The 27,990-nt window shown below is 36.4% G+C and overlaps 1 protein-coding gene across 1 annotated transcript in view; it reads left to right on the top strand.

The window, feature by feature from the left end:
• Window positions 1-6,129: 6,129 nt before the first annotated feature.
• The window catches only part of LOC129281497 (kielin/chordin-like protein), a 28,756-nt gene continuing 6,895 nt past the window's right edge, over window positions 6,130-27,990 (top strand). The window contains exons 1-13 of the mRNA XM_064113449.1: window positions 6,130-6,261; window positions 10,320-10,404; window positions 11,624-11,767; window positions 14,089-14,247; window positions 15,279-15,433; window positions 16,176-16,344; window positions 17,314-17,469; window positions 21,031-21,180; window positions 21,636-21,845; window positions 22,699-22,923; window positions 23,870-24,076; window positions 24,993-25,178; window positions 26,608-26,811. Of these exons, the coding sequence (XP_063969519.1) occupies window positions 6,130-6,261; window positions 10,320-10,404; window positions 11,624-11,767; window positions 14,089-14,247; window positions 15,279-15,433; window positions 16,176-16,344; window positions 17,314-17,469; window positions 21,031-21,180; window positions 21,636-21,845; window positions 22,699-22,923; window positions 23,870-24,076; window positions 24,993-25,178; window positions 26,608-26,811 (2,182 nt within the window). The remainder of the gene's footprint in view (window positions 6,262-10,319; window positions 10,405-11,623; window positions 11,768-14,088; window positions 14,248-15,278; window positions 15,434-16,175; window positions 16,345-17,313; window positions 17,470-21,030; window positions 21,181-21,635; window positions 21,846-22,698; window positions 22,924-23,869; window positions 24,077-24,992; window positions 25,179-26,607; window positions 26,812-27,990) is intronic.

The following is a 27,990-nucleotide window of genomic DNA, read 5'->3' on the forward strand; positions in this document are numbered from 1 at the left end:
GCAATTTTTTATTATAAAAAATATGAATAAGCAAGAATAAGTACTGGGTTGATGCTGCATTAAAGAAATACCAAGGAAACGAAGAGGAAGGTGATAAAAAGAAAAAAAAGGAAAGTGAACCAAACCAATGAAATAGAGAGAGGGAGAGAGGGGGAGAGAAAGAGAGAGAGAGAGAGAGAGAGAGAGAGAGAGAGGGGGGGGGGGTCGATAGGGCGCACACGATGGCAGTTGGTCTAAAGTCGGAGGGGGGGGGGGTGATGATAACATAGACACCTGTTACAATAGCCCCAAAGGGGATAGTGTTTCTGACTTCATCTACCATAGCTACTCCCAAAGATATAATTTTCATATCATTCCAGCAGACGAATGAGACAAGAGCTAACATTGGAATTCGGAAATGTTTACATTTTTTCCACTTACCGACAATAATATATCAAGCTATACGACAGCTAATATTACACTTTTATCTTTGTACCATTCGGGTGCAGGAAGAATTCTCCACCAGGCCTAAGCTGACATTTCTGGAAGGATTTTACTCCAGGCAAACCTTGTTTGAAACCTATTAATGAGTTTATATTAATATTCTTCGGTTTGATTTTTTTTCATTTTATCGATGATATTACGTCTCTTATGAGGTGAGTAGAAATTAAACCACAATGATTAAACATTTCCAAGTTTATGTTTTACTCTGTAAAATGATTGAAAGTGATTGAGTTCATGTGATGTTTAGATTTCTGAATTAATGAAAAAGTGCATGTCATTTGCTCCTGCCTCTTTTTTTGTATAAGCGTTTAGGTCTATCTGTTTCTAGACAAAAAACACTGTAAAAACATTTGTACCATTGCATCGTCTAATTCTAGGCTGATTTGTAGATTATATATATTATTTTCAAGCTTGTTTATATACATAAGTACTGTGGCTGGGACTTTGGACGGTATGTGTGCTTTATAAATCCATACCATTATTATTATCATTCTTTCTCATCAATATGGTTCGAAATGTTAATCTGATTTCGTTGTTAAGCGCAGCTTATGCGCCATTCCTCCATAAATCATATTCACATTATAAAACAATCATGAATTGTAAGGCTTCATTTAATATTTCAGTGAAGGTATACATTGTTGCAAATATGATAAAATAACTTTATATGAGAAAAGAAATCAATTTGATAAAATCAATTAATGTTTATTCTGTTTCGTTAAGTTATTTAAAACACTGTCTTGTGGAAAATTGAAATGTTATATTCTCTGTTTTAACTTACAGTGTTTAATGTATTGATTAATGGCGATAAACTCTGCAGAGGTTGAAAAAAAAATGGATAAAAAAATGCAAAGAAAAAGAAACATAGAAGAAAGAAGAGCATGATAGTAGCTATTTATATATCCTGCAGCTCTCATTTTTTTTGTTTTGGATGTTGTTAAATTGATTTGCATTATGTCTTTGTGGTGCTCCACCTACAAGTTTTTTCTTAAAACTGTCAGGGGCTCCTAATCCTGTGTTTTATCTAAATCTGCATATTTATGTATTTTTATTTTTCACGGCTTTTTAAATTTTAAATCTGAATTGAATATTACCACTGTCGTTCAATTGAGAAAACGAACTTGGGTCGATCGTCTCGCATTTTACCCTAATGTCACCCGTTTCTAAATTATGTTTATCAAACGAATTATACGCCTTCAAAATTTATGCTAAAATATGTTATATACCTCTTTATAAATCATTACTAAGTACATGAACGTTATAGGTTACAATGTGATATGAAATAGGCTAAGACAACTCTTTATCAAACGTTTTCTTTCATCCGAGTTGATTCTATTTTCAAAACACAACCTACAGAGCTACCATGTTATTAAAACAAAACTATTGATTTTAACAACAATCGTTTAGATTAATTTTGTGATTGTTACTTCGTGCAGGAGATCAGCTTAACGTAAAATCTTGATAAGCTGCTGCCAAGATGAAGGATTTTGTACAATGGCTTATTCCTCTTCTCAGTTGCCTTCTGATGACGCTTGTTTGTTGCTTGGATGTGAGTATAAAAAAAATTGTGATTTTATCGTTCAGAGGAAAGTGATTGTGGGGGGGGGGGGTGGGTACGTCTACGCTTCATCTTCAAAGTTTATTTCGGTGTGCTTTTCGTCAAAGGCGCATGAAGAAAAGAATTCTAGAATAGGGCCTATTCAATCAATAATAGGGCTGTGGGAAATACATTCCTGCGTTTGAGTCGTTAAAAAAAAGAAAAGGAATTCATCAAATAAAATACATTTTTCTCGCCAATTCCTCATTTCATCATCATTTTCTCATAGCATTCTCATCTCCCTTGATCAATGATGTTGAAGAGGAGCAGACGACCGAATTCCGTTATGGTTATCGCGATATCGATACCACCTGTTGAAGTACAGTTTGGTGCTCGTCCCGCGAGTTGAATAGGCCTGAAAGGATGTGTTAATATTATCATTGTACGAGCGAGATAGTACCGGAGCGAGAGCTGGAGTGTGACTGGAATTTTAGAAACTATTCATTCTTATCGCAAATCAAGAGTTAAGATAATTTTCTAAAACAAGGGTGTATGGCTCTGCTAGCAAAGATTCTCGGTCATTGCTGTCGGAAAGTTTTTGAGGGGCTGCATGCTCATGATGCTGCACGCACCGTACCAGCGAGGATGTTCCAGGCGCTGGGGCCGAGGCAGAAATCGGAGCGCTGTTGCCATTTGGGACATGGACCTGATCTTTTCCCCCTTTTCTTGGAAGGCATGCCTTGCGTTCGAATGAAAGATTCAGTGTCAGTTTTGTTGATTGCTCCTCTGGCTGGGTCCGCTGGACAACATCTTGTTTCGAAACAAGTGACACCAGCTTAAAATTATACTACTGAATGAAGACTAATCTAGTGAAGAAGATATGTCCAGGTGCTGAACATATTTTTCTTATCAGACAGATTTCAGCTAAGTAAGCCTGTTGTGACCTGTTTTATGTAACAAATGCATTTAGCTTTGCCAGTAAATTATTGTAACAATTGCTTCATGTTTGCTGTGTGCATTTATTTATAAGATCAATTGATAAACTGAAGCCCGCTAAGCCTAAGAAAGTGCCGTTTAATAGATTTAGTGCCAGTGGTCAACCGCGTAGCCAGGATTTCATTTTGGAGGGGGCGGTAAATGCATGCGAAGCGTGACAATACTTACAGAGCGCGCGAAGCTCGCTCCCTAGGGGGTGGGTGCAGGGAGGGGGAGTTTCCCCCTCCCGCGCGAAGCGCGAAGCTTTTGGTGTTTCATAAATTAAAATGAAAAAGGAGCCGTCTCTCTGACTCTAGTACCTATATCAGCTCCAATTCAGTTGACTATATTGTGATTTTGAACCTTGTTTTCAAAAGTGATTGTGAACGCACAAAAAGGAATACAATGGAGGAAATTAAAATCATAATAACCCCGCGTGAAGCGCGGAAGCTAAAGCGTTTTATCAATTTTTTTGCCATGAAAAGGGTCCCGAGAAAAGGGTATTCTCAAAGATATATTGAATACTTCCCTTGGAAAGATCAGATTTGAATACAAACAATTTAGCGACAGTGCATATATCTTTAACTCGCAAAACAGAGGAGAAGAAGTGTATATGCCGGGAGGAAGATATTCCTCCCCGCGCAGAGCAATAAAACTCTGAAATTTCAAAGGGCGGACGTTTCATCAAATGCAGATATCTTTAATACCCCATCGGCTCTAATTCAATTGATTTCCTAAGATTATTGAACTTCATTACAAGGAAAATAGTGCGCAAAAAGTTGAAACTTCAGTGATTTATTGAAATTATATAAAAAAGGATGCCTAATTTCTTTGACTTATCCTGAAGCGCTTCATTTTGAATTATAAAGAAACCTAAGTGTCAGGAGCCGCAGAAGCGGGGGGGGGGGGGGGGGGGGGCTGGGGGGCTTCAGCCCCCCCCCCCACTTTTTTTCCAAAACCGTGTACAAAAACGTACAAATGACCATAAGATTGTGATTTTTTGCATGGTCAGCCCCCCACTTTGAAAACCGTTCCGCGGCCCCTGAGTGTCATTCAAAATTTCAAACTGAGGGCGCAAAACAGGACAGGAGATGAATGTGCAGGGAAATAACATGAAGATTAATAGAATTTGAAAAAAAAATTGTACTTTTTTATTCAATACGACACAAATTTTATACATTCCTCTTTTTAAATTAGGAACCTGTTTGCCGCAAATTATGGTTGTTTAGTAAAGAGCTGAAAAGCGGGAGAAGTTGACTTTATGGAGGTGACGGCAGAAATTGATATAAAGATTTTACCCGCCTGGAGCCGACCCGACCAGAAGTTGCGCGATCAAAAAAAAAAAAGATAACTTCATATACTTCGGCCTAACCTTACTCTAATTCCATGCCATAATGTATATATTTGAACTTTAACTGGCAATAAACACATATAGCTGAGGTGGAAAGCAGGGTTAGAGAAAGGGTGGAGGAAACAATGGAGAACTTCAATATTGTCATTTAACCGCGCGCAGCGCGGAAGCAAAATTCATATATAAATTTAGAGCAAGAGTGACGGAGTTTCTCTTTTGAGAAAAAAAAAAAAGAATAAAAAGAAAAAAAAAAACGACAAAGCTACCTTTCTTCCCTTTCCTCCCTTCCCTTTTCCTTTTTTCCTCTCTTTTTTTCCCTTCTTTTTTTTCTTTTTGGGGACGTTTTGGGGGGGGCGACCGCCCCCACCGCCCCCCCCCTGGCTACGCGCCTGCCAGTGGTTAATAAAAAATTAAATGTTCTGGAGTAAAGTTTATAGAAATGACAAAGTAATTATTGTGTATTAGATACGCATGTATATGATGTATCTAATTGATTTGCATATTTTTGCAATCGTGTAGTTGTAACTGATGGAGGGGCACACAGGAAGTGGAAGAATGTCGTAGGTAGACTCTATAGGCCTACATAGCATAATGATATTTATTAGGCCTGAAACTAAATCCCTTTCCTGTCATTTTATTTATAGGTTGATGCTAATTCTGCTGCCACCTGTACGTATGATTCTGACTGTTCAGATGACAAATTATGCTGTGAATCTGGGGCAGGTTATGTTTGCACAATTCACAGTGGAAACAATGGTAGAGAGATCAAACTGTTTTACTTCTAACATTACAATCTTCATCATCATCATCATCATTATAACCACCGCCAACCCCCTAAACCATTATGATTTTGGTCATCATCATTTAATATTACACCCATCATCATCTTTGTCATCTGCATTATCATCATCGTCATCACCACCATATTGCCATTGTCACCATCACCATGATAACGATGAGAACGGTAGTGACCATCATCACCATGAGTAATTATTACTATCATCTTCAATTTCATCTTCAATTTCATCATCACAATTATCCTTATCATCATGCACACTCATCACCACTGCCACCACCACTATCAGCATCATCTCACCACCATCATCATCATTATGATAAGACATACCTTCATCATCATCTTCATCATCATCATCATCATCCCAATTGCTATCATCAATCATGATCATGATCATGATCATGATCATGATGATGATGATGATGATGATGATGATGATGATCATCATGATCATCATCATCATCATCATCATCATCATCATCAACATCATCATCACCATCATCATCATCATCATCATCATCATCATCATCAGCAGCAGCAGCATCTCGAGTGAATTATCTAGTTGAAATGGAGCCTGGGAAGGAGCTAAAAAAAATGGATCTGTGGGGGATGGGGTGGAATGAATTTTCATTAGATTTAAAGAGTGTAAGTCACTTGTATTATGTGAATGCTAAGTACTGTAACTGGTTTTATGTGATAGGATATGTTCCAGATGACTTTATTGAAATCTTTTCCCAAATGGAACCTCAACAGCTAGTTAAATTTTTACATTTGTGAATTGGTGAAGGAGAAATGGAAAATGCATGGATACATTATTACTATTCCAAACTATGTTAGTGAAATCTTCAATAGGAATTGTAAAATGCATTAAGGCAGCCCCAGGTATACCTATAATCAGGCCAGAGTGTGATAGGAGTTGTAATACATTATATGGTTTGACATTTGTTTTACTTTCCTATATTGGAGATTCTCCAGGCATCTGCCAGCAAGATGGGACTGGATGTACTGAAGATGGCTTATACCTACCAAAGCAGTGTGATAGGGAAAATGGAATGTGTTGGTGTGCCTCTCAATGTGGCTATCCACAACCTAGTACCTACTCTGATGGTGTCTTTAGCTGCGGTAAGTGGGCCAATGTCCAATTGCCATAGGAATACATTTCACTCTGTATTTTTCATAAGCCACGCTACAAGAGAGGTTTGCCTGACATACCAAAACTGCAAGAATTTTTATTTAAGCATCTATAGGGCCTATGGGTCTGCTAAACACTTGACATTGCTATACAAAAAAGATCTTCTAATTTCCAAAATGTTTGATTGAAATACAGCAATGTCTGTAGGCCTATATGAAGGAAGAGAGAAAAGAGAATTACCCTCTTTTTTTCTTGTCATGATGTGATATAATTTCTTGATGTTTTAATTTTTTTCATGAATTGGCTTAATGATTTTATAAAACATCCAAGAAATATATTTAAGTTCTTTTGTTGAATTCAATAAGGCAAGACTTTTCGGGATTTGTGAATGTAGCGTATGATACACTAATGTGACCTTTTTCTCAACTCTCAATACCACCTAATGCTACCAAACATTGTTTTGCTGTTTTAAACAAACTTCAAATCTCTTATCTATTATTGCATATCAGACACCCTGTAGAGATAAAGCTCATTAGTTTACATCCTCTTAATGGTCAATGATCTGTACATTCTATCCTTGCTTTTCCATCATCATCATGGGGGGGGGGGATTGGTTAGGTTGAAACTCGTAACCCCATCCTCAGATGGAATGCATACCGTTGCCGATGATATGACATTATTTGTTACCATGGAAGATAATTAATGTTGCTAGGTGTTCTTGGATCCATATCCCCACCTCCGCTACTGTACATTTTATTAAAAATTAGGTATCAAGATATATTGAGGAAACAACAGTATGAATCAGAAAATATGATTACAATGGAATTAAATTACAATCATACATACTAATGAAAGTATTTACCAGGAGTGAAGAATTTACACAAACATTCTGTTTGGGCTGGTTGATAAGGGTGCTTGAAGGTGGAGGCAGGACAGATCTGCGTTTGTTGTCCATAATGTTTTTAAATTGGATCAAACTACAGACATAGCATATAGATGATATTGTTTGAATTAGACAAAGTTCAATTCAAAGAAAATTGTCATTTGCACAAAATGTGAACCAACATTTACAAGCATGTACATGTATGTGCTGACTCTGCCTTAGGAATCAGAATCATCAAATCCAGATAAATGCCTGCTTGTCTTTTTTTAATGGTAGAAAGCTCTGTGGTTGTTGCTGCTACTGTCACTGTACAGATGGCAACATCACAAGGGTTGGCAAATTTGGACAGGTGCCTTAGGGTTCCTTTGGGATCCAATCTATCTGTTCTGACGACTCCAATGTATCCTTGACCATGGCATTTGGCAAAGTCTGTCAGTAATTTATTCTTCTGTTCTCAGTTCTTATATTCTGCACAGTCGTTTCCATAAAAGCAGAGATGGCCCTTAAAAAGATCAATAAGCTGTTCTTTGATTTCCTTCTTTAGCTGTGGTGTGTGGTCATCTTTTGACACCAATGTCTGCATCAGCTAATTCAATGTTGGTGCTCACTTGTGACGCAACCATCCACTTGATTCTTTCTTTTCTCTGGAGGAATTCCTTTGAAAAAGAGGTTAACCATCTTTGTAGCTTTAGGTTCAAGATTGGTAGAGTGCCTGCCCATTTCTGAATGAATGAATGAATTTATTTATTATCCAATGCAATGATAATACAAATTTACAGACAATCAGTTATGAATACATAGAAAAGCAAGGATAATAGGAACCAGAAAATAGCATGAATGCTAGTCAAGTCTGGCCCCTCCTAGTGTAGATACATGTTTCTTAACTTGTAAGTTAAGAATGAACAATCGTGAGTCTACTAAATGTACTCTGTAATATATATAAACAAGGACTACATAACAATCTAACAAAAGTTAAGAGTATTAACATATGAAAGATATCTAGATGATAACAAAAATACCGTATAGATGATAACAAAATTCATTTTTCCAACAGATGTTCAACAACAGCTTTACGAAAACTTGAACTTGATGGTTATTCTAGAATATAAGTTCTATACGCTTACCATCTTTGACCACTTAAGGGGACTGCCTTTTATCTGGTAAGCTGTGTTACTAGGATAATGTTACTGGATACCATTATTTGATTTACAGATTAATGGGTTAAATTTCTCATCCCAGTTATTTTGAAGTTTCTAGTAGGTTGCCAGATCAGTCTAGAAGGAAACTTTTACTTCTGAACACACAATTGTTTTATACTTAATATATTCATCTGTTAATAGCCTTGGTTTTGAGGTAGCAAAATGTACTCTGTTGTTTATGATATGTATGAGAATGATGGAAAGGTGAGGGCTGAGGACGGGATGTCTTGGTAGTATGCAGACAACAGGGATCCTTGAAAATATTTTTAACCTAACTGTTGCCCATAGGACAAAATCCTTTAGAATGCCTCACTTCATGCAAAGGTCTTACCACAGATTCCGTAGAAACATAACTTCTAGAGAAGACGGCCATTATGATCTATATCAAATGTTTGCTAGAGTTCAGGTTTGCCTTATCTGTAGTCAGTGAACAAATATGTACGGCCACCAGAGGAGGTGGTTGGTACTACGGCACATGTAGAAGAGCCGTGGTGTAGTGGTACTGACTCTCACCTTGAAAACAGAGGGTCATGTGTTCTAATCCCACCGCGTCCTTTGGCAAGGCATTCATCCACACTTAGCCACTCTCGACTCAGGTGCTTAATGATTACCCGGTAGAATGTGAAAGCCTATGTAGTATGCCTAGCAATTGAGTCTTGGAACTATTGTTGGAATGCTCCCCAGGGAGTGGAGAAGGTGCATACATTGTATGTGAGCATGCAAGGATCCGTTGACCGGGGTAATAATATGCTGTAAAGAGGTTTGGGCCATTATGGGAAAGTGCTATATATAAAACAGCTATTATTTTTATTATTACGGTTCCTGAAATATCACCAGAATGCAACTATTTGCCTGAAGGGCTCAGCCCCAAAGGAAAATGGTCGCATTTGGAGGGGCCGGATCATAGTTTCACCAAACCTCCAATCAAAAGTCATATTTGGTTTATATCCATCATCGGATTTGTATACATCAGATGGGAATGTAGATCTAATTGAATAACTTTCTTCGAGAGAGAATTCATTAATTAGCTTTGGTGATAATGATTGATCCCTCGGCCTTTATTACATACACGCATTGTACCTACGTGCACATGCGTTTGGTTTAAGCCCCGCCCATAGCCTTAAATAGATTTTGAACTACATGTATTTATGTCTGATGTCACGGCTCGGAGTACTCTTCCTGTGGTTGTGGCTTCAGATGGGATTCAAGGCATTTTTGCCAATTTTGTAACATAGGTTGGAACTATACTTGGTCACATGACGGGGTTTAGACCAATCACCTGTAAATATTATTATTATGACAGATATAATACTTATACTTTAGGAAAGCCATGGTATGAAGATCCATGTGATATGGAAGGTACAACCCAGCGGCATACCCAGGATTTTCCAAAAGGGGGGCAAATATTTTGGAGGATATTTCGTCTGCGAAAAAATTCGACAAGCAAAAAAAAAAAAAAAAGGTCTTCAACTGCAATTAAAGGACATTTCGTACCAAAAAAAAAAAAGAAAAAAAAAGAAAAAAAAAAAGATCTTCAAGTTCAAAAGAGGGGGCTCACGTAGATTTTCTTTGCATATTTACATTACAAATTATTAATTTTGCTTCTCAAAAGGGGGGGGGGGACGTCCCCTGGATCAGTTGTGACTCGTCAGGGGGGGCAGGGGTACGTCCCCTGCATGAGTTGTGACTTGTCAGGGGGGCAGTATGCCCCCCTGCCCCCCCTTAGGTACGCTAGTGGTACAACCCACGTGTCATCTTCCAAAACAAGAAATAAAAACATCGGATACAAGCAATGGAATTATATAACACCTACAGCTCGCCTACAAGGAAATCTTGGACCAACCATGGTTCAAGTAAAATCTCATTTAAATTGTACTCAAAAGAAAAAAAACACTTAGATGAATGGTATGGGCCTGTAGATGTCAGAGAAGTCACAACTCTTCTCTTTGATTATTTATCTTTCCAGCTGCAGAAAATCCCCCTTGTCACAAAGAAATTGCTGAGCTCTCACCAGTGGGAGGCCCGGTCCTTCCAGGGTCTTTTAGACCAAGGTGCGTGACAGACGGCTTCTTCAACTCTACGCAATGCTTAGGATCTGTTTGCTGGTGTGTTGATCGGTGTGGAAAGAGGTTCCAAGGATCGGAGCATCATGTGTCTGCAGTAAGCAGCAGTGATTGTGGTAAGTCCTTTCTTTTGTATTGGATTTACACATTATCACATCAATACTTTACAAACATTCTTACAAACAAAAATATATTGTGAGAGATTGCTATCATTATTGTATATTTGCTAAGGTTCTAAAGGAAATTAAAAGCCTAAATAATCAGTCTCAGAGGCTTATATTATTACTATATCTGACTGGATCCCATAAAGCAAACAAAACATTCTGAAAAGTTGCAGAAATTTTGCATTTCACACCTTTACATTCATGGAATCCCTAACTATTAAAAAAAAACTATTTTGATTAGGGTGGACACTACTATGAAAATGTTCATTTCTTTCTTGACTATGAAAGATCAATTTCTTGAACTTTCATTACATGTCAGACTGCTAACATGATTGTATACATGTGGGGCTTCATTTGACAGGATCAGATAATGCCATAAAAATACATATTATACCAAGTGATTATCAAAGAGTAAGTTATAGAATCATTAAATTCAAACTTATTTATGGTATTGTGTGCCTTTTTCTTGATTAAATCAGAACCAAGATGGAATCGGAGGACAAGTCAGTGAAATCTTGCTTTATATACCCTCTGCTCAATGACTCAATCTTGGAGCTGGTGTTGGGTTTTCATATTTCCATCTCAACCCTTGACCCATATTTCATTACAGAACTAAGATCAAGATGTGGAGGAGATTCCTTTCAAGTCAACAACCCCTGTGATCCCTATATACCCTTAAGTTACAAGTTCACTATGTCTAATTGGTATCTAATTTACAAAAAAAAAATGGAAGCAATTAACCTTCATTGTAAAGATCTTTCTCTAAAATATTCTAAAATATTCACTGTGACCACAACTACTTTATTTTGGCTTTCCTATTTCTATCTCACCTCCTGATTGTTATTTCATTGCAGAATTGGATGCAGATGTGGAGGTGATCCCTCTGAGACAGCAACCAAACTTTCTAGAATATATCTAATTTACAAAAATATGGTAACACTTAACCTTGAGAGTAAGGATCTTTAACTCAAAATCATGCAACTTGACTGCGACTACTCAAGTTTCACTGTCATATTTTCATCTTGACTTTTGTTTTATTGCAGCATTAAGATGGAGATGTGGAGGTGATCCCTGCGAGTCAGCTACCTGTGAACCCTACCCGCAAGCCACCTGCAGAGTGGAGGAGCGGTGCGGGAAGTGCCTTCCTGTTTTTAATATCGGAGATCAAGATGTCTCTTGTTTGCAAGGTCAGTGTATTGACCTTGTCCGACTTCCTGTAACTGAATGACATGTATCATGTTTGTTTGTCACAGCGTGGTTTAGTACAATGGTTTGGTTCATCATAGAACATTATCATTGTACAGTTTATGTAAGCCACACCTTTTTGTCTCACCTGCAAAGCAGAGCGAGTCTAGAGGCGCCGCTTTTCCGACGGCGGCGACGGTGTCGTCGTCAACATTGAAATCTTAACCAAGGTTAAGTATTTGAAATGTCATAACTTAGAAAGTATATGGACATAGTTCATGAAACTTGGACATAAGGGTAATCAAGTATTACTACACATCCTGCATGAGTTTCATGTCACATGACCAAGGTCAAAGGTCATTTAGGGTCAATGAACTTAGACCATGTTGGGGGAATCAACATCAAAATCTTAACCTAAGGTTAAGTTTTTGAAATGTCATCATAACTTAGAAAATATATGGACATAGTTCATGAAACTTGGACATAAGGGTAATCAAGTATTACTGAACATCCTGCCTGAGTTTCATGTCACATGACCCAGTTCAGAGGTCATTTAGGGTCAATGAACTTAGACCATGTTGGGGGAATCTATATCGAAATCTTAATCAAGGTTAAATTTTTTTATGTTATAACTTTGACAGTATATGGACCTAGTTCATGAAACTTGGACATAAGGGTGATAGTGTATCATTGAAGATGCTGCATAACTTTCAAGTCACATGACCAAGGTCAAAGGTCACTTAGGCTCAACGAACGTTGACCATGTTGGTGGTATTTGTGGAATCGTCATCATAACTTTGAAATTTTGTGGATCTAGTTGATGAAACTTAGACATAAGTGCAATTATGTATCCCTGAATATCCTGTGCGATTTTCAGGTCACATGACCAAGGTCAAAGGTTATTTAGGGTCAACGAACTGTGATAATGTTGGGGGGTGTTTGTGGAAAGGTCATCATAGCTTTAAAAGTTTATAGATCTAGTTCATGGAAACTCGGGACATAAGAGTAACCATGTATCCCTGAATATCTTGTGCTTGTTTCAGGTCACATGACCAAAATCAAAGGTCATTTAGGGTCAATTAACGTTGGCCGTGTTGGGGGTATTTGTTGAATTTGCATCATTTCATTTCATTTATTTCCACAAAATTAAAATATGTACAAAGCAATATACAAGTATATTTTAAAATAGTGGTGGACCAAATGAAGGCTCATCAGGCTTGTTTGGATGGCCCAAAATAACATTCATAAGCGGACATAGTACGTAATACATAATACATAATACATAAATACGTATTCATAAACATACATCATAACTTGGAAAGTTTATGGATCTACACATGTAGTTCAAGAAACATAGTCATAAGGGTAATCAAGTTGTTTTGCACATGTCTGAGGTCACATGATCATGGCCAAAGGTCATGTTGGGTAAATGGAAATAGTATTTTATCATCATATGAGTGTTTTCTTTTATGAATAATTATTCAATAGCTGTTTTCGAAGTCAGCACGCTGGTATATCAAATCGCGTAATGCAGGCGAGACTGCCAGATTCGTTCCACTTGTTTCTTTTTTTTTGTGGGGGGGGGGGGGGTTCAAACCTTTGATAACATCCAGAGAGGTGGTCAGATCCTTAAAAGGTCTGATATGAAGTGGGGTCCGGTCATTGGTGGTGCCAGCTGGAAACCTACACCCCCTTAATGGAAGATTTTTCAATGAAACTATTAAAGAAATGAATCCAAGGGGAAAAAAAAAGTTGTGTGATAATGTTGTAACTTTTTTTATACGTTTTGTTTCAAATAATGACAACATTTCTTTCCAACAAGAACCCTTTTCACTTTCAAAAAGTTGCCAAAGAAAATTGAACAATTTCTGGGCCACCATTTTCCCACAACTTTGTAAATTCTGAATCTGCCTCTTTGTAAAATATATTTAACACCTGATAGGGCAAATTAAACATACCCGTGTTTTCTTTTTAGGATAAGAGTCTAAATAAATATGTATCGTGCTTTGAGAAATCTGGGAAGTGTTTTGTAAAGCATTTCATGAATTAGGCATGAACACAACCAGAACATATTTGTGGTGATAATTAGTTAGCTACTAAGGGCTCATTTAGCAAAATTACAGGTCACAAGTTGAGTGTAAAGTTGTGCTTAAAGTCATGCATTATTTAAGAATATCTACATGAAACAAACCATTAGCATGATAAACATTCAGACTATCATACCCTGAGATTCTGTGAATTTAATCTTCTATCTAACCTATGTTCATAATATTTTGTTAATGAGAATGTGATAACTTGTGTTGAAATTGCTTGTTATCTACAGGTTCACATAAGGTTGAAAAAGCTGGTGTCTGCCCAAGTTCATCATCCATCCAAGTAGGCAGGGGGATCTTTGTATGCAGACAGGATGCAGATTGCTTTGGTGATGACAAATGCTGTTGGAATGGAGCTGGCTTAGTGTGTACAGATCCCATACCCAAAAGTGAGTTTCATTTTACTATTGGTTAGGTTAAAATGTTTTTTACCTATCATTTATCGCAGAAGGGCCAGAGGTAGGACATGAGGGGTTAATTTCCCCATTAAAGCCCGACATAACTTTGTATATAAAAATGAATTGGAATACCCTACATGCAATGAAAGCAAGATATGTACAATATGTAGTGCAAAGAAGATGTTCTGAAAACCTATGTCAAAAGGAGCATTGTAAATGTCAAAATACATAAAAATATGAAAATGACAATGACTATATAATTTTATTAATTGCACTATTCAGTCACAGAATGTGTTGTTATAATTATTATTATCATTAATACTTATTTAGTGGAGCATTTATACTCCTTTCATAAACCCAATAAAACCCAATTATGCGGCTAATAGCAGCATAATTTGGTCGTAAAATCAGAGGAGGACAAGAGTTATCCGCATTATTCTGATGCTGCTATTATCCGCATAATAGCGGCATCGGGACAAGATTTTGAGTTTATGAACGTATTTCCAAATTGGGCGGATAATTGCCATGGTGCGGTCACAAGGTCACCCTTTTCCAACACAACCGCATCGGAAGGGGCGTGTCCAGTTGTCATGACGATTATCCGCCTTTTTCAGGACGGGCGTTCGTAAAAATAATGCGGATAATTTTCGGAGTTTGTGAACGCAATTTTTATTGAATTATCTGCATTACTCTTAGGCGGCTAATTGGAGGATATGTTTTATTGGGTATATGAAAGGGGTATTAGTTGTGACTTGTGTGGAGTGATTCTGATGGCGCTTATCCTTAATATTGATTTTGATACTTTCATTGAACCCAGGTACCTTAACAAGTTACTTCCTATAAGAGATATTGCTCTTAGGAATTATATAGTGCCTCTGCAAATTGGTATTGATTTTAGTCCTTTATGAGTGATCTTAACAAACTGATATGCCACAAATATCAGTATCATTTAGATTTTTTCTTCAAGCTCTCATATTCTCTTCATCTTTATATTCATTTTTGATTTGATTGTATACTTGCAGCACATGAGGGACAGTGCCCAATACCTTGGGTGTCTGAATGTCTTAGTCATCACAGGACCGATCTTTGTCAGGTTGATAACCAGTGTGCTCGGTCTGAAAAATGCTGTGAGTCTGGTTGCGGCAAAGCATGCCGGCGTATTTCAGACCAAGTTAATGTAAGTGATTATTATTGTTTGTATTTGCTTGTGAAGTAGACTCTGATTTTTAGTAAGCAATATTAACTTTATCTTTAATCTGTTAATCCTAAAAGGACTGGGGTGGGCATGATGGCCTCCCTCAACGTGTCGCACGATATTTGAAAAACACATGATTCTATGACTTTTTCTTTAAAGTCTCGCGCAACTTTTGAGACCAACTTTTCAGATCGGCGGCCAAGATCAGAAGGAGGCCATTAAGCCCCCCAGTCCTCAATACATCTTAAATAGCCCAGTCCTTTAAGGGTTAAGCTAGGATTTATGTCATAAGGGCACAGAGAGACACTTCAATTTCACATACAGTGGTGGGTCAGATGTGCCCCTCTTTTGAGAGCTATGAAAAATATTGTTATTGAAAAATGTTGGGCTTGGAGACCCCTTTTTTTGGTTGTCAGATTTTTTGTAACTTGAAAAAAATTCCCTCAACCCCTTTTTTGAAAATCCTGGGACCGTCCTCTTTCACATTCATGTTTATATGTGGACTGCATCTTCATTGACTGTAAAGGCAATAACTCAATCACATATTAGTTCTACCTTCTGGGCTCCTGTCATTAAGGAAAAATTCAGTTATTGATGTGATTCAATCCTCGTAAGTATGTTTGAGTCTTTATTGTTCTCAGAAAATAAATATAATTCTTTTCACGCCATTTGAGACTTGACATCAGAAAATGAATATCATACTTTTCATTCTGTTTGAAACAAGGAAAAGGCAACTATGGTTAACTTACTGATCAAGGCAGGGCACTGTCCTTCTGTTACTGGGATGAACTGCTCAACGATCTTTGAATGCAGCACTGACCAGGGATGTGGCAGCAACTTGAAATGTTGTAGCAATGGTTGCGGCTTGGAATGCGTTGAGCCGATTATTTTTGGTGAGTAGTAGTGATTATTTAATTAGAATTTCAACTTTTAGGATATGAAACACCTCCTCTTGGTAATCTTTTTATTTTCCTTTAAAAAGAGGCTTGTTAAACTCTTATGTTACGGAATATCAGAAACTGCAAAGAAAGATTATTTCTTAAAGTTTTCACCCTGCTTCATTCTTAGGAAGTGATTTCATACCCTAAAGCAAATTATGCGGTTATTTTAATTTTGGTCAAAATCCCAACAAAAATAAACTCTATCTATTACAACAAAAGTTTATTCCATACCAACTATACAATATCAGTTTTTGACAAGAAAATTTATATATTGTAGTAATGAACAGGTATAAAAACAATCTGGGATCATCTATCAAAACTGAAGGGCTTTAAATAATCCTTCAAAGTAAATGTCAATTATTTTCTGTTTAACTTAAATATATATAGTAATAAATTGGAATGACACTTGGATTAGGTAAAAAGATTGTGTTTTCATTTCATTTTCATGATCATGAACATATCATTCTTATCATTATTAGTATGAAATAATAGTTAAAAATATGAAGGTAAAGGAATTTTGATTTTCATTAATGTCCGTTCTCCTATTCTGGCTTCTGTTTTATAAACTTATGAGTTTAACAAAGAATGAAAGGGAAATATTTTTTTAAGTTGGTCATTTGACTTAAGCATTGAGTAAGAATTTTAATCTATATGACAAATTTGTTATGGAATCAGCCAATCAAATGCCACAGTATCAGTGACTTTCAAATATTGTTATGGAAGCATGATTTATTTATTAGTACCCTGGACTTGTCCCTATACACCATTAGATTTTCCTAATAATATTGATGTTCATATATATGTTTGTGCACGCTTGCTCTTGATTGTATAATCTCGAGTATTGTTATTCAACAAATGTGTAGTGAACTTGACTTAATTGAAAAAATAAAATCTTCATGACTGGATATTTTTTCTGTACAGTAAAATATGGTCAGTGCCCAAGGGCATCTTATGAGGAAAGTCAATGTGGCGGTATGTCAGGAGATGATAGATGCATACACGATGAGGATTGCTACAGTGATCAGAAGTGCTGCAGTGATGGCTGCCAGAACATCTGCATTCAACCATGGAAATATGGTACTTATAAAATAAGTTGTGTAATATCTTCCATATTATGTCTTGTAATATGAAAGTTAGATGATGAATAAGGGAACGCATCCATTGCTTAAGACATCTATATTACAATTCTTGTTATGCTGGGGGCCGTTTCATAAAGCTGTTAATAAGTTAAGAGCGACTTTAAGAATGACTGGTGAACCTTTATTATGTGCCAAGTAATCACCAATGAACATAACATTTACCACAAGAAAGGATCACCAGTCGTTCTTAAAGTTGCTCTTAGCTTACGAACAGCTTTGTGAAACGGCTCCCAATGGCAAAGGCAATACCTTGGTGTTCATTTATTTATCATTTTCATTTTGATCTATATTAGTGTACCATAGAAATATCCATGATTTTTTAAAATTTATGTAGAGATTGAAGTACGTACATGTATGCCTCTTCAGAAAGCTAGTTGGATTTGTATATTTTTACCAAAAAGATTGAATTTTCACATGAGATTAAGAGATGACATACTGTAATACATGTTTAATGCAGCAAGGCAAGCCCTCTTCATAAAAGCTATTATTAAATCAATGGGATAAAAGGATGACTAAAGGATGGACATATTATTATTATGACTGGGATTCTAAAAACTTAAACAAATTTTGAGATTGAGCGACAACATGGTTTTGTTATTGCCAAACTACAAGTAAAAGCTGAAAACATGGAAAATCCAAGTGTTTATAAGAAAGTATCTAAAGGAAATCTGTTAGCACTCTAAAGCATGTGTTTATTGAGCGATGGTTGGACCTGCCTATTATTTAGATATTACTATATAAAATTACTTTGGTTATATGTTTTGTACATGACACTGAATATAACTGGACAAAATTTGAATTGCAGAATGTTTTAGAAAATAGTTACATGGCAACTTAAATGAAATATATAGCCATATTATGATGTGTGGAAAGGGTTCTTGTGGACATCTTCCACACAAGTCACTCCATTGCAAAAAATGAAATAGATTGAAAGATTAAATTTGAAAATGAGGAATTAGTACTCCGACATGTATTATGAATGCATACCTATACAATTGTCTTTAAATTATGTATAATCCATTAGTAAGCTAGCTTAGGACTGTATACATGTATGTTGGATGAACTTTATTGATTTTTTCCACATGAGATACAAAGTAATGATGACAAAGTATATTAGCCTGAGTATTTTTTTGATAAAGAGTCTTGTAGACTTTTCCATACAAGAACTCCATTATTAATAGAAAAGAAAGGAATATATTTCTTTAATATGGTGTAAGTTAGATGAGACATATCCATTATGGATGGAGCTCTTAAATATATATTGGATTTTATTGCAATAAAAACTATCAAAATACAATCACAAGCAGTCAAAGACTGAAATAAGTGAGTGTTTACATACAAATAGAATCATAACAAAATATAATGTAAACATTATAAATAAATATCAAATACAATACAAATTCATACAAATGAAAAAGAAATGTATCATAAATAAATACAAAAGGCCATAAGTACTACAAAGTGTCACCAAGGAAGAAAAAAGAGGAAAGATAGATTAAGAAGAAAGAGAGAGAAGAGAAAAGAGGTGGGAGAAGGGAAAGAAATTGGGATAAGACAAAGAGAAGGGAAAGAAATTGGGATAAGACAAAGAGAAGGGAAAGCAAGAGGTGGTATTTGAAAGAGAATAGGAGGCAACCTTCAGAAAAAAAAACTAATTATGCAATACAAGACATTTAACAATGGTAACAAGTAAATAAAGAGTAGTTGCATCGAAACGAGCACAAAAAAGGGAAAAGTAGAGCTGAGGAAATACATGTAGACTCCCGAAGGAAGTCGAAGCAGTTTTGATATTGCACATGAGTAGATAAATTGCAAACCACCTAAGATTCAAAACCTGAAACAGTACAAAAAAAAAAAAAAAAAAAAAAAAAAAAAATCCTGAGGAAAGGTAGGAGAGAAAAGTCAGAAAGAAAAGGAAGAAGAGGAAGGGGAGAAAGAGAGGGAAAAAGAAAGATGAAGGAGAGGAGGGGAGAAAGGAGAGAGAGGAAAGACAAAAGGGGAAGAAGCAAAGAGGAGCAGAGAATTCCAAGAGAGGAGAGAGAAAAGAAGGGAAGAGAGGAAAAAGAGAAAGAAAAAAAAAGGGAAAAGGAAAGAGAGGGAGGAAAAGGGAGAGAGTGGAAGAGGAGGGGAGAGAAGAAAGAGAAAGGAGGAGAAGCAAGGAGGAGGGGACAGAGAAATCCAAGAGAGGAGAGAGAAAAGAAAAAATAACAGAAGACAGAACAGAAAAGAATAGAAAAAAGAGGACAGAAAAGAGGAGAGAGAAAATAAAAGTACTGTTCATCAACACAAGATACAAGTTAGAAGTGAAATCAAACAAGCTTCAAATCATTAATTATCTTTACTGCTTGAGGTAGGAATGAATTTTGGTACCTAGAAGTACGGCAAGGTATACGGCAAAGAGGATCAGAATTTCTCAAATTTGGCAAGGCATCTCTACGCTGTGGAAGCATGCGTGCATGCCTTGATTGTACAAAAGACCTGACAAACATTGTAAGTAATTGAAAGCGTCTATCAGCAAGGGTTGGGATGTTGGGATTGTTCGATCTTTATGAATTATGAGGTTAAAAAATTCCCTTTTTAACAAACAAGTAATAGACCAAGTGATGTAATGTAATGCAGCCATACTATTTGTGAAGAAAGAGTTTTTTAAGGAACTCCTGTACTGGTCAAAGAAGTTGAATACCTGACCTTACCAAAATGAGCATTTAAATTACAAGTTAGATTGCCATCAGTCAAACAGTTTTAAGTGTAGCCAATAGGATTCACTATAGAAAATAATGGAAAGTAGAGAGCTGAGAAAGGGAATGGGTTCAGATCTACCTTAGATAACTGCAAAGATGTTGCCATTGCATTGATTGTCTTTCACATTTCCACCCCTGTAAACCCATTATGAATGGACAAACTGACAACTACTCCTTGATGGATACCGTAGATGAAATTCCTACCTGATATTAGAATATTTAGTGATCATATAGATAACTTTTCATTCCATTTGATTAATTGATCTCTCCAACTTTTTTGTAACAGATTAACAACAAAAATACAATAATCAAAGTAGGAAACAAAATAATGGAAAAAAATGAAAAAAATTGTATTTTCTATGACATATCGATTAGAAATGGTTGCACGGGTTGCCACTATAAGCTAAACTTGACTGCATGGCAACCTTGCTTTCTCAATAACAAATTTCCCCATGTCATACCACAAGCTTAGGCTAGGAGTTAACATTTCACACCACAACATTGTGAAAATTTATTGACCAATCGGTTAGTTAGCTGGTATCAATGTCCCTCATTTCTGGATGCATGTATCCATATATGGCAATTTTGTGTCACTACAGGGGGGTGATGAGATGACCCTCACTCAAAGAATACTGGATTAATTATAAATCTTGGGGGGGGGGGAGGCTTGACCCTGCCACCCCCACTGATTGCTGCCCATGCATGTATCTGTTCTACACTTAACTATATAAGAGTAAAATGTAAAAATTATCATGCAGCTAAACCTGGAGAGTGTCCCACTGTGTCGGAACAAGATGATGATTCCATTGACTGTTCTGTTGATATGGATTGTCCTGATGAGATGAAATGCTGTCAGGATTCAACCACACATCAACAAAAGTGTGTAAACCCACGATCCCTAATAACTTGTGAGTATTGTGTCTAGGAGAGTTGTTTTGATATCGATCAGTAATCCTGCCTAAAAATATTTTTATCTATTATCAAATGAATGTTAATGGATATTTAGTTTTTAATTATATCAATATTTTCATTTTGTTTTCTATTTTCTTTCTTTTTCCTGCCTCCAAGTGTTTTGTTTTATTAACAAATTAATATGATAAATGTTATATTGTTTTCATGATATATAGGCCTATATTTCCCCCTTTTTATTTCATTTTCAATTCTCACATTCAATTATTTTTATTACTTTTATCATTATTATTGTAATAATTTATTAATATCATTATTGTTTTAATCATTATTATGATTATTAATAATATATTTTTCATTACTATTGATTTTATTAATATGACAATTCCTAGAATTATTGAACTTGTTCCTCTCCACATCATTATTGATCTTCTATAACTGTACACATACACAGTGCCTTATCAACCAGCTGAATTCTGCTATGACAATAGAAAACGCTACCACCATGGTGATGAGTGGTCACCTGATCGATGCTCTTTATGCCGTTGCTGGGCAGGTGTTATTAAATGCCTAAAACTAAGCTGTGTATCCCCACCTGTAGGCTGTGATGTTGTCGTGGATGAGGGGAAATGCTGTCCTGATGTCAGATGTTCAGGAAATGACAGTAAGTACTCTTAAAAAAAGCAAATGTTTCCATTTTATGTCCTTTTGTCCAAAATACTTTGTTTATGAATGTACATAAAACTAATACTATTTTTGCATGCAAAAGATGTATGAAAAATACTATATTGATGTAGATATAATGCTGATCTGTACGCTTTAATTGTATTACAAATATTTAACTTTGATTACATCAATGGATTATCAAAATAATTTGGGAGTTGATTGCTAAAACAGTTATGATAAATGCACATTAATTTGTCATGGTTCCTTCTAATTTCAGTATTGGTACTTTCAATAGCAGATTCATGTGTAGAGAGCCCATCAAGCGGCGGGTTGCTTCAGGATTTTATATTAAAAGCAGTGGAAATGCAATAAAAGCAGCCATAACAATTCAACCACTGGAGTTCTCCTTTCATTGTCCCCTGTATAATTTTCTATTAATATATTATGTTGAAGGTCATTATTAATCAGGGGCAGAGCTACAGGGGTGGGGGTGTAGGGTAGGTGACTGCCTCTCATGATTTTCCATGTAGTGAAAAAAATGTACAAAAAAGAGGAGGAAAAAAGGAATACACCAAAAAGAAAACTATAAAGATAGGTCTGTGTCATGTAACTTTATAGTGTCGCTATTATTAAAAAAAAAAGTCACATTTGGGTTCTATTGCCTCCTCCTTAGCCTGGCATTGCCTCTGGTTATTTATTCAGACACGCCTTAATGTAAATGTAACTCTTTCCACTACTTAATATATTCCATTTCCTTTTTATCTTGACTGTGCCTTAAGCATTTCCTCATGATGGATATTGCCACATTAAGAACTTCCATATTATTATTTATAACCCTCTATTTTCTCTAGCTGGATTCGATGACTGCAGTTCTTCGAGTGAAGGGAACCACTTTCACCAAGAAGTCTGGTCAAGAGATGCTTGTACACAGTGTACATGTTTTGATGGAGAAGTGACATGCACCGTGCCGTCCTGTACTGCTCTAGCCTCTGCCAATGTGACAAAGTGTCAGAGTGTTCCTCAGCCTGGGTCATGCTGCCCTCGCTTGGTGTGTTCTGAAGAGGGATCAGAATTGGGTAGGTTTTCTCAGAATATTGATGATCATTGATTGATGTAGACGATATCTTTGACTTTTTAATTGTCTCTATTTAGAAGGTACAGTCCTTATGAATTGAGGAAGAGGAGAGAGATAGCATAATTTACCCATGCAAACTCATTGTCCCAATTTTGGTATGTCTATGTATAGTAATGTATATGAATTACATGAATAGCCATATTAATAGCTAACATATTTCCTACCACTTTGTCTCAAAAAGTGGCAAGTCTGATATTTAACTGTGGGCTTGGTATAGACTTTCATTTTTACAGGATAATCAATCACAGTTTTGCTAAGAAATCTTTTGGAGCTTATAATTTGGATTTGATTGAACACATTTGAGAGCTTTACTGTTATTGGTCAGCTTGCATCACTGAATGTCCCCTGCTGAACTCCACTGCTAATATAATTCTTTTATTGATGCTTTCAAAGAAAATGTGATTTCTAAAATCCACTATTACAACATCTCATGAAGTAAAATGACTTACATAATACTCCAAGTAGAGTCATATTGTGCGAGTTCAAATTTTCAATCTTTTCAATCTGAATTAAAGGAAAAAAATGTGACAACTCGTTCAACATGACTCTTCTTTGGGACTTATTTCTGATCTTTTACTTAACTCTTTGTGCGCTGGACCATGAACCCATCTGTACTGAATTATTTTTAGGGAGGGAAACAATGCATTGTTTGTTGAGTGTGAAATGCGAGGTTCGCATGGCACCGAGTGTGTATTGGTGCGAAGTACGCGTGGAAAGGGTTAATATGATTTCTGATTTGCTGGTTATTGATTGCTTGATTGATTGATTGAATTTTATTCTTTTTTTCATTTCAACTCAAAGAGATTAACAAGAAAGTACAAAGCAGAATATAACTAATAGAGATGAATAAGGGAACTCACTTTGTTCATTGTATCTTTTATGTAAAGGTAATCATTGTTTTGATACAAGTGGAATAATGCACCACACTGGTGACCGCTGGCATGAGGATCCCTGCACGGTATGTCACTGCCATGGCAACAAAGTGCGATGCCTTGATAGAAGCCACAGGTGCCCTCGTCTGCCTCACCCGTCATGCCGCCTGATAGATGTCAAAGGTCAATGCTGTCCGGATATAACGTGCCCTGTGATTGGAGGTATTGTGTGGCTTATTGAGAAGCATATTTTCTATGAGAAATTTAAAACAAAATAAAGTAGATTCTGCCCAAGTCGACCTTCCATAAGTCAAAGCATTTTTTAGACCAGGATATGCAAGCGTGCTTTTCACATGCTTCTCAGTCCAATTTTACCAAGCCAAATTTAAAGTGATTGTGTGCCTTTGGCAGATTCGCCAGTAGAAAGTATCAATAAGTCTGGTGAGAGTGTTTTTGTCTTTATTACCATCTGTCCTTCTAATATTAGAACAAATAAAAAAAAAAGAATATTATAAGCCCACAAAATGTGAATTTTGTCTAGAATAGATTTTGATTCCTGAACAAATTTTCTCTCGTCTTGCAAATAATTATGAAAAATATTTTTCGTATTAATGCTTTTTGTTTCAAAATGAAATGAATAATAATGATAACAATAATAATATGATGCATTTATATAGCACAGCCACTATATATACTCTACTGCGCTTTGGTTACTCCTAATGCTTATATTACTTACTAAAAATGATGATCTACTTAAATGCTTTCCTACACAGATTTGTCTTCAGTAATGTTTTGAAAGCAGGTACAGATTGGGCCATTCTAATTCTAAGGGGAAGTTGGTTCCACAGTTTCGGAGCTGCTTAGCCTTGGACCAATACTTTCTTAGTACAACAAGCTGACAAATCTCTTAGAGTTTCGATTCATGCAATTCACAGTAAAAAGTGACATTATTTAAAAAAGAGTGACAGAACATCAAGGATGTGTGTTTGCCAATATGTATTGCCAATTCTTTTTACGTAGTATAGAATAACAGGTCGGCCAAATTTAGTGTTCTTATACTTCACCTTAGAAATGAAAAGTATGTTTTTTTCTGTTGCTGTTGAATCGCTTTTTGTTCTCCCTGTATTTTCCCTACTAGAATATGATTTAGGATGTGAGACTAGTGATGCATTCTGTCCGGCTACCTGTGAATCTTGTCAATGTGATGTCAACACTCTGAAGTGCAACTTGCCTGCGGAAAATTGCTCTTTCAACCAGTCTCTGTGCTTCTCCAAAGACCAACAGGACAATGCTTTAGAGTGTGCAGACACAGTGTGTAACCAAGGTTAGTGGGACAGCACTTGTCGCAGTGTGTAATTAGTAGGATTGCACTTGTGACACAGGCTATGACAAAGGGCAGATACTGCACTTGTGACACAGTGTGTAACAAAGGTTAGTGGGATTGCATATAATGACACAGTGTGTAACCAAGGTTAGTGGGACAGCACTTGTCGAAGTGTGTAATTAGTAGGATTGCACTTGTGACACAGTCTATAACAAAGGGCAGATACTGCACTTGTGACACAGTGTGTAACAAAGGTTAGTGGGACAGCACTTGTCACAGTGTAATTAGTAGGATTGCACTTGTGACACAGTGTGTAACAAATGGCAGTATACTGCACTTGTGACACAGTGTGTAACAAAGGTTAGTGGAATTGCGTATAATGAAACATTGTGTAACAAAATTGTGGGATTGCATTTGTAACATAGTGTGTTACAAGGTGAGTGGGATTGCACTTATTACACAGTGTGCAACAAAGTTGAGTGGGTTTGTACTTTATGCAGTGTGTATGTGTTACACAGTGGGGTTAAACTTGTTACACAGTGTGTTAATTGATTCCAGTATTGAAAGTTGGACAAAGCACAGCATTTGTAAGAAGAGGATACACAATATATCTGTTTGAGAAAATGAAATGAGAATGAGTTGATCTGTGGGTAATAATACTTATGAAATTAATATGAAATCAAAGGTCATGACATGCTGTAGAAGAAGGAAAGGGAAGAAGGGACTCTGGGGCATTTACCTGTTGAGTTCAGTTTGAGCTTGCTTGATAGCAATAGTCATAGTTATAGTAGAAGTAGTGAGGGTGTTGAAAATAGAAGTAGTAATAGCAGAATGTGTTGTAATAATATTCATATTTTGATATAGCAGACAGCATTAACAATTGGAAAAAAATAGTGATGACATGGTAATGGTGGTGGTGGTGCTAGTTGTGATGGAGGTCATGATGATGATGATGATGATGGTGGTGGTTGCAGTGGTCATGATGATGGTGACGACCTTGGTCGTAGTTGTGATGATGGTAATGATGATTATGGCGCTAGTAGTTATAATGCTGGTAATGATGCTGATGCTGTTGCTGCTGATGATGTTGGTGATGACGATGGTGATAATGATGATGCTGATGTAGATGATGATGCTGCTGCTGCTGATGATGATGATGTTGGTGATGATGATGGTGGTCATAATGGTGATGATGATGATGATGGTGAAAATTGTGATGATGGTGGTGATGATGATGCTGCCGCTGATGATGATGTTGGTGATGATAATAATGGTAATAATGATGGTGATAGTGATGATGATGATGCTGCTGATGATGATGTTGGTGATGATGATGGTGGTGATAATTATGATGATGGCCATGTGATGATGATGATACAGTCTCAAAGAAAAACTAATATACATTATAATAATTTGTTTATCAATGCAGGTCTGCAGAAAACCTGTAATGTTAGTGGTGTATTATACTATGCTGGGGAGAGCTGGTCTCAGGACACCTGTACATCATGTGTGTGCCAGGATAATGTTTCTGTCTGTGCATCGCTACCCATGTGTCCAGTGATCGGGGCTGGTTGCCGGGCAACATACATCGATGGACATTGTTGCCCAAATGTTGTTTGTAACACAACAGAAAGTAAGTACCTTCAGCTGCAATCCACTTTCGAATGAGGGGACTGTTACATGAAAAGTTATTGTATCTCTCATGTTTAGTTTGTTGCATTGAGAATGTGTAAGACTCGGAGAAAGTATAATTTTCACCACATGAATCCCAGAGGAAGAAAAAATTGACTTTGTAGTAATCTTCATAATCCACCAATTCTTGGTCACACCAGCTAGTGCATCACTATGCGAGCCAATTATCAAATCTGATTTCTTTTGGCTTCCAGCTGCTCCATCACTTCATTGATGCAGTCAATAGCTATATTTACATTCTGCCATGGCACAGGGAGCATGCAAACATCGATAATGAACCTGAATCAAGAGTTTTTCATCAGATGGTGTTAGAGTGCATGGTCGTTGCTATGATACACACAGCATGTCTATTCATTAATTCACCTGTTCATTGATGACTACTTCCAGTAGTGATCACAATGGCTCAGCTGTAGAAATGTATGTTTCAAGCTGCTTAAACTGGAGAATTGGTAAATCTCATACAGGAAAATTACAGCAAAAACAATAATATCAAATAAGGTAGGCCCATGCAGTATCTGTTTTCTCAAATTTTGTGGACGGTTTTCTGTCCAGTCCAGTGAGATATATAGAACAAGTACGCTATGTCCTTCTTGGATCCATTATTTTTTGGGCATTCAGAGTCGTAATATAGTCACTTTTGCCTTAGGGTCACTTTCTATCAAAATTAGTATACCCTTGGCAAGCCTTGGTTATAGTAAATTAATAGAAAGTGGCCCCAGGAGAAATTTGCTATTTCATTTCTCTCCGTTACCCAGTTTCTGCTAGATCCTTGAAAGACATCATTAAGTCTGTACCGAAACAGGAAACCCGTCTCTAGAGCTAGATGTAACCATCAATGATTATGATTTAATCATTAAATCTTGTAATAAGAATCTTTTTTTTATTTGAAACTAAATACTTTGTGACCTCTTCACGCATTGCGGAATAAAAACAATACTGAGGTATATATCAGGAACATTTTGCACAGAATTTCACATAGGAATTTTGAATCCACTCTCGTTTAGAGATTAGTGAAAGAAACTTAACAAAGAATACAAAAAATATGCTAATTAGTCATTCCTTTCTTATGTGTTGTATATACTTAACAAATCTCATCACATCTTTCTGTACAACCTGGTTT

This window comes from Lytechinus pictus, chromosome 18 (assembly GCF_037042905.1).
Source record: "Lytechinus pictus isolate F3 Inbred chromosome 18, Lp3.0, whole genome shotgun sequence".
Taxonomy (NCBI): Eukaryota; Metazoa; Echinodermata; class Echinoidea; order Temnopleuroida; family Toxopneustidae; genus Lytechinus; species Lytechinus pictus.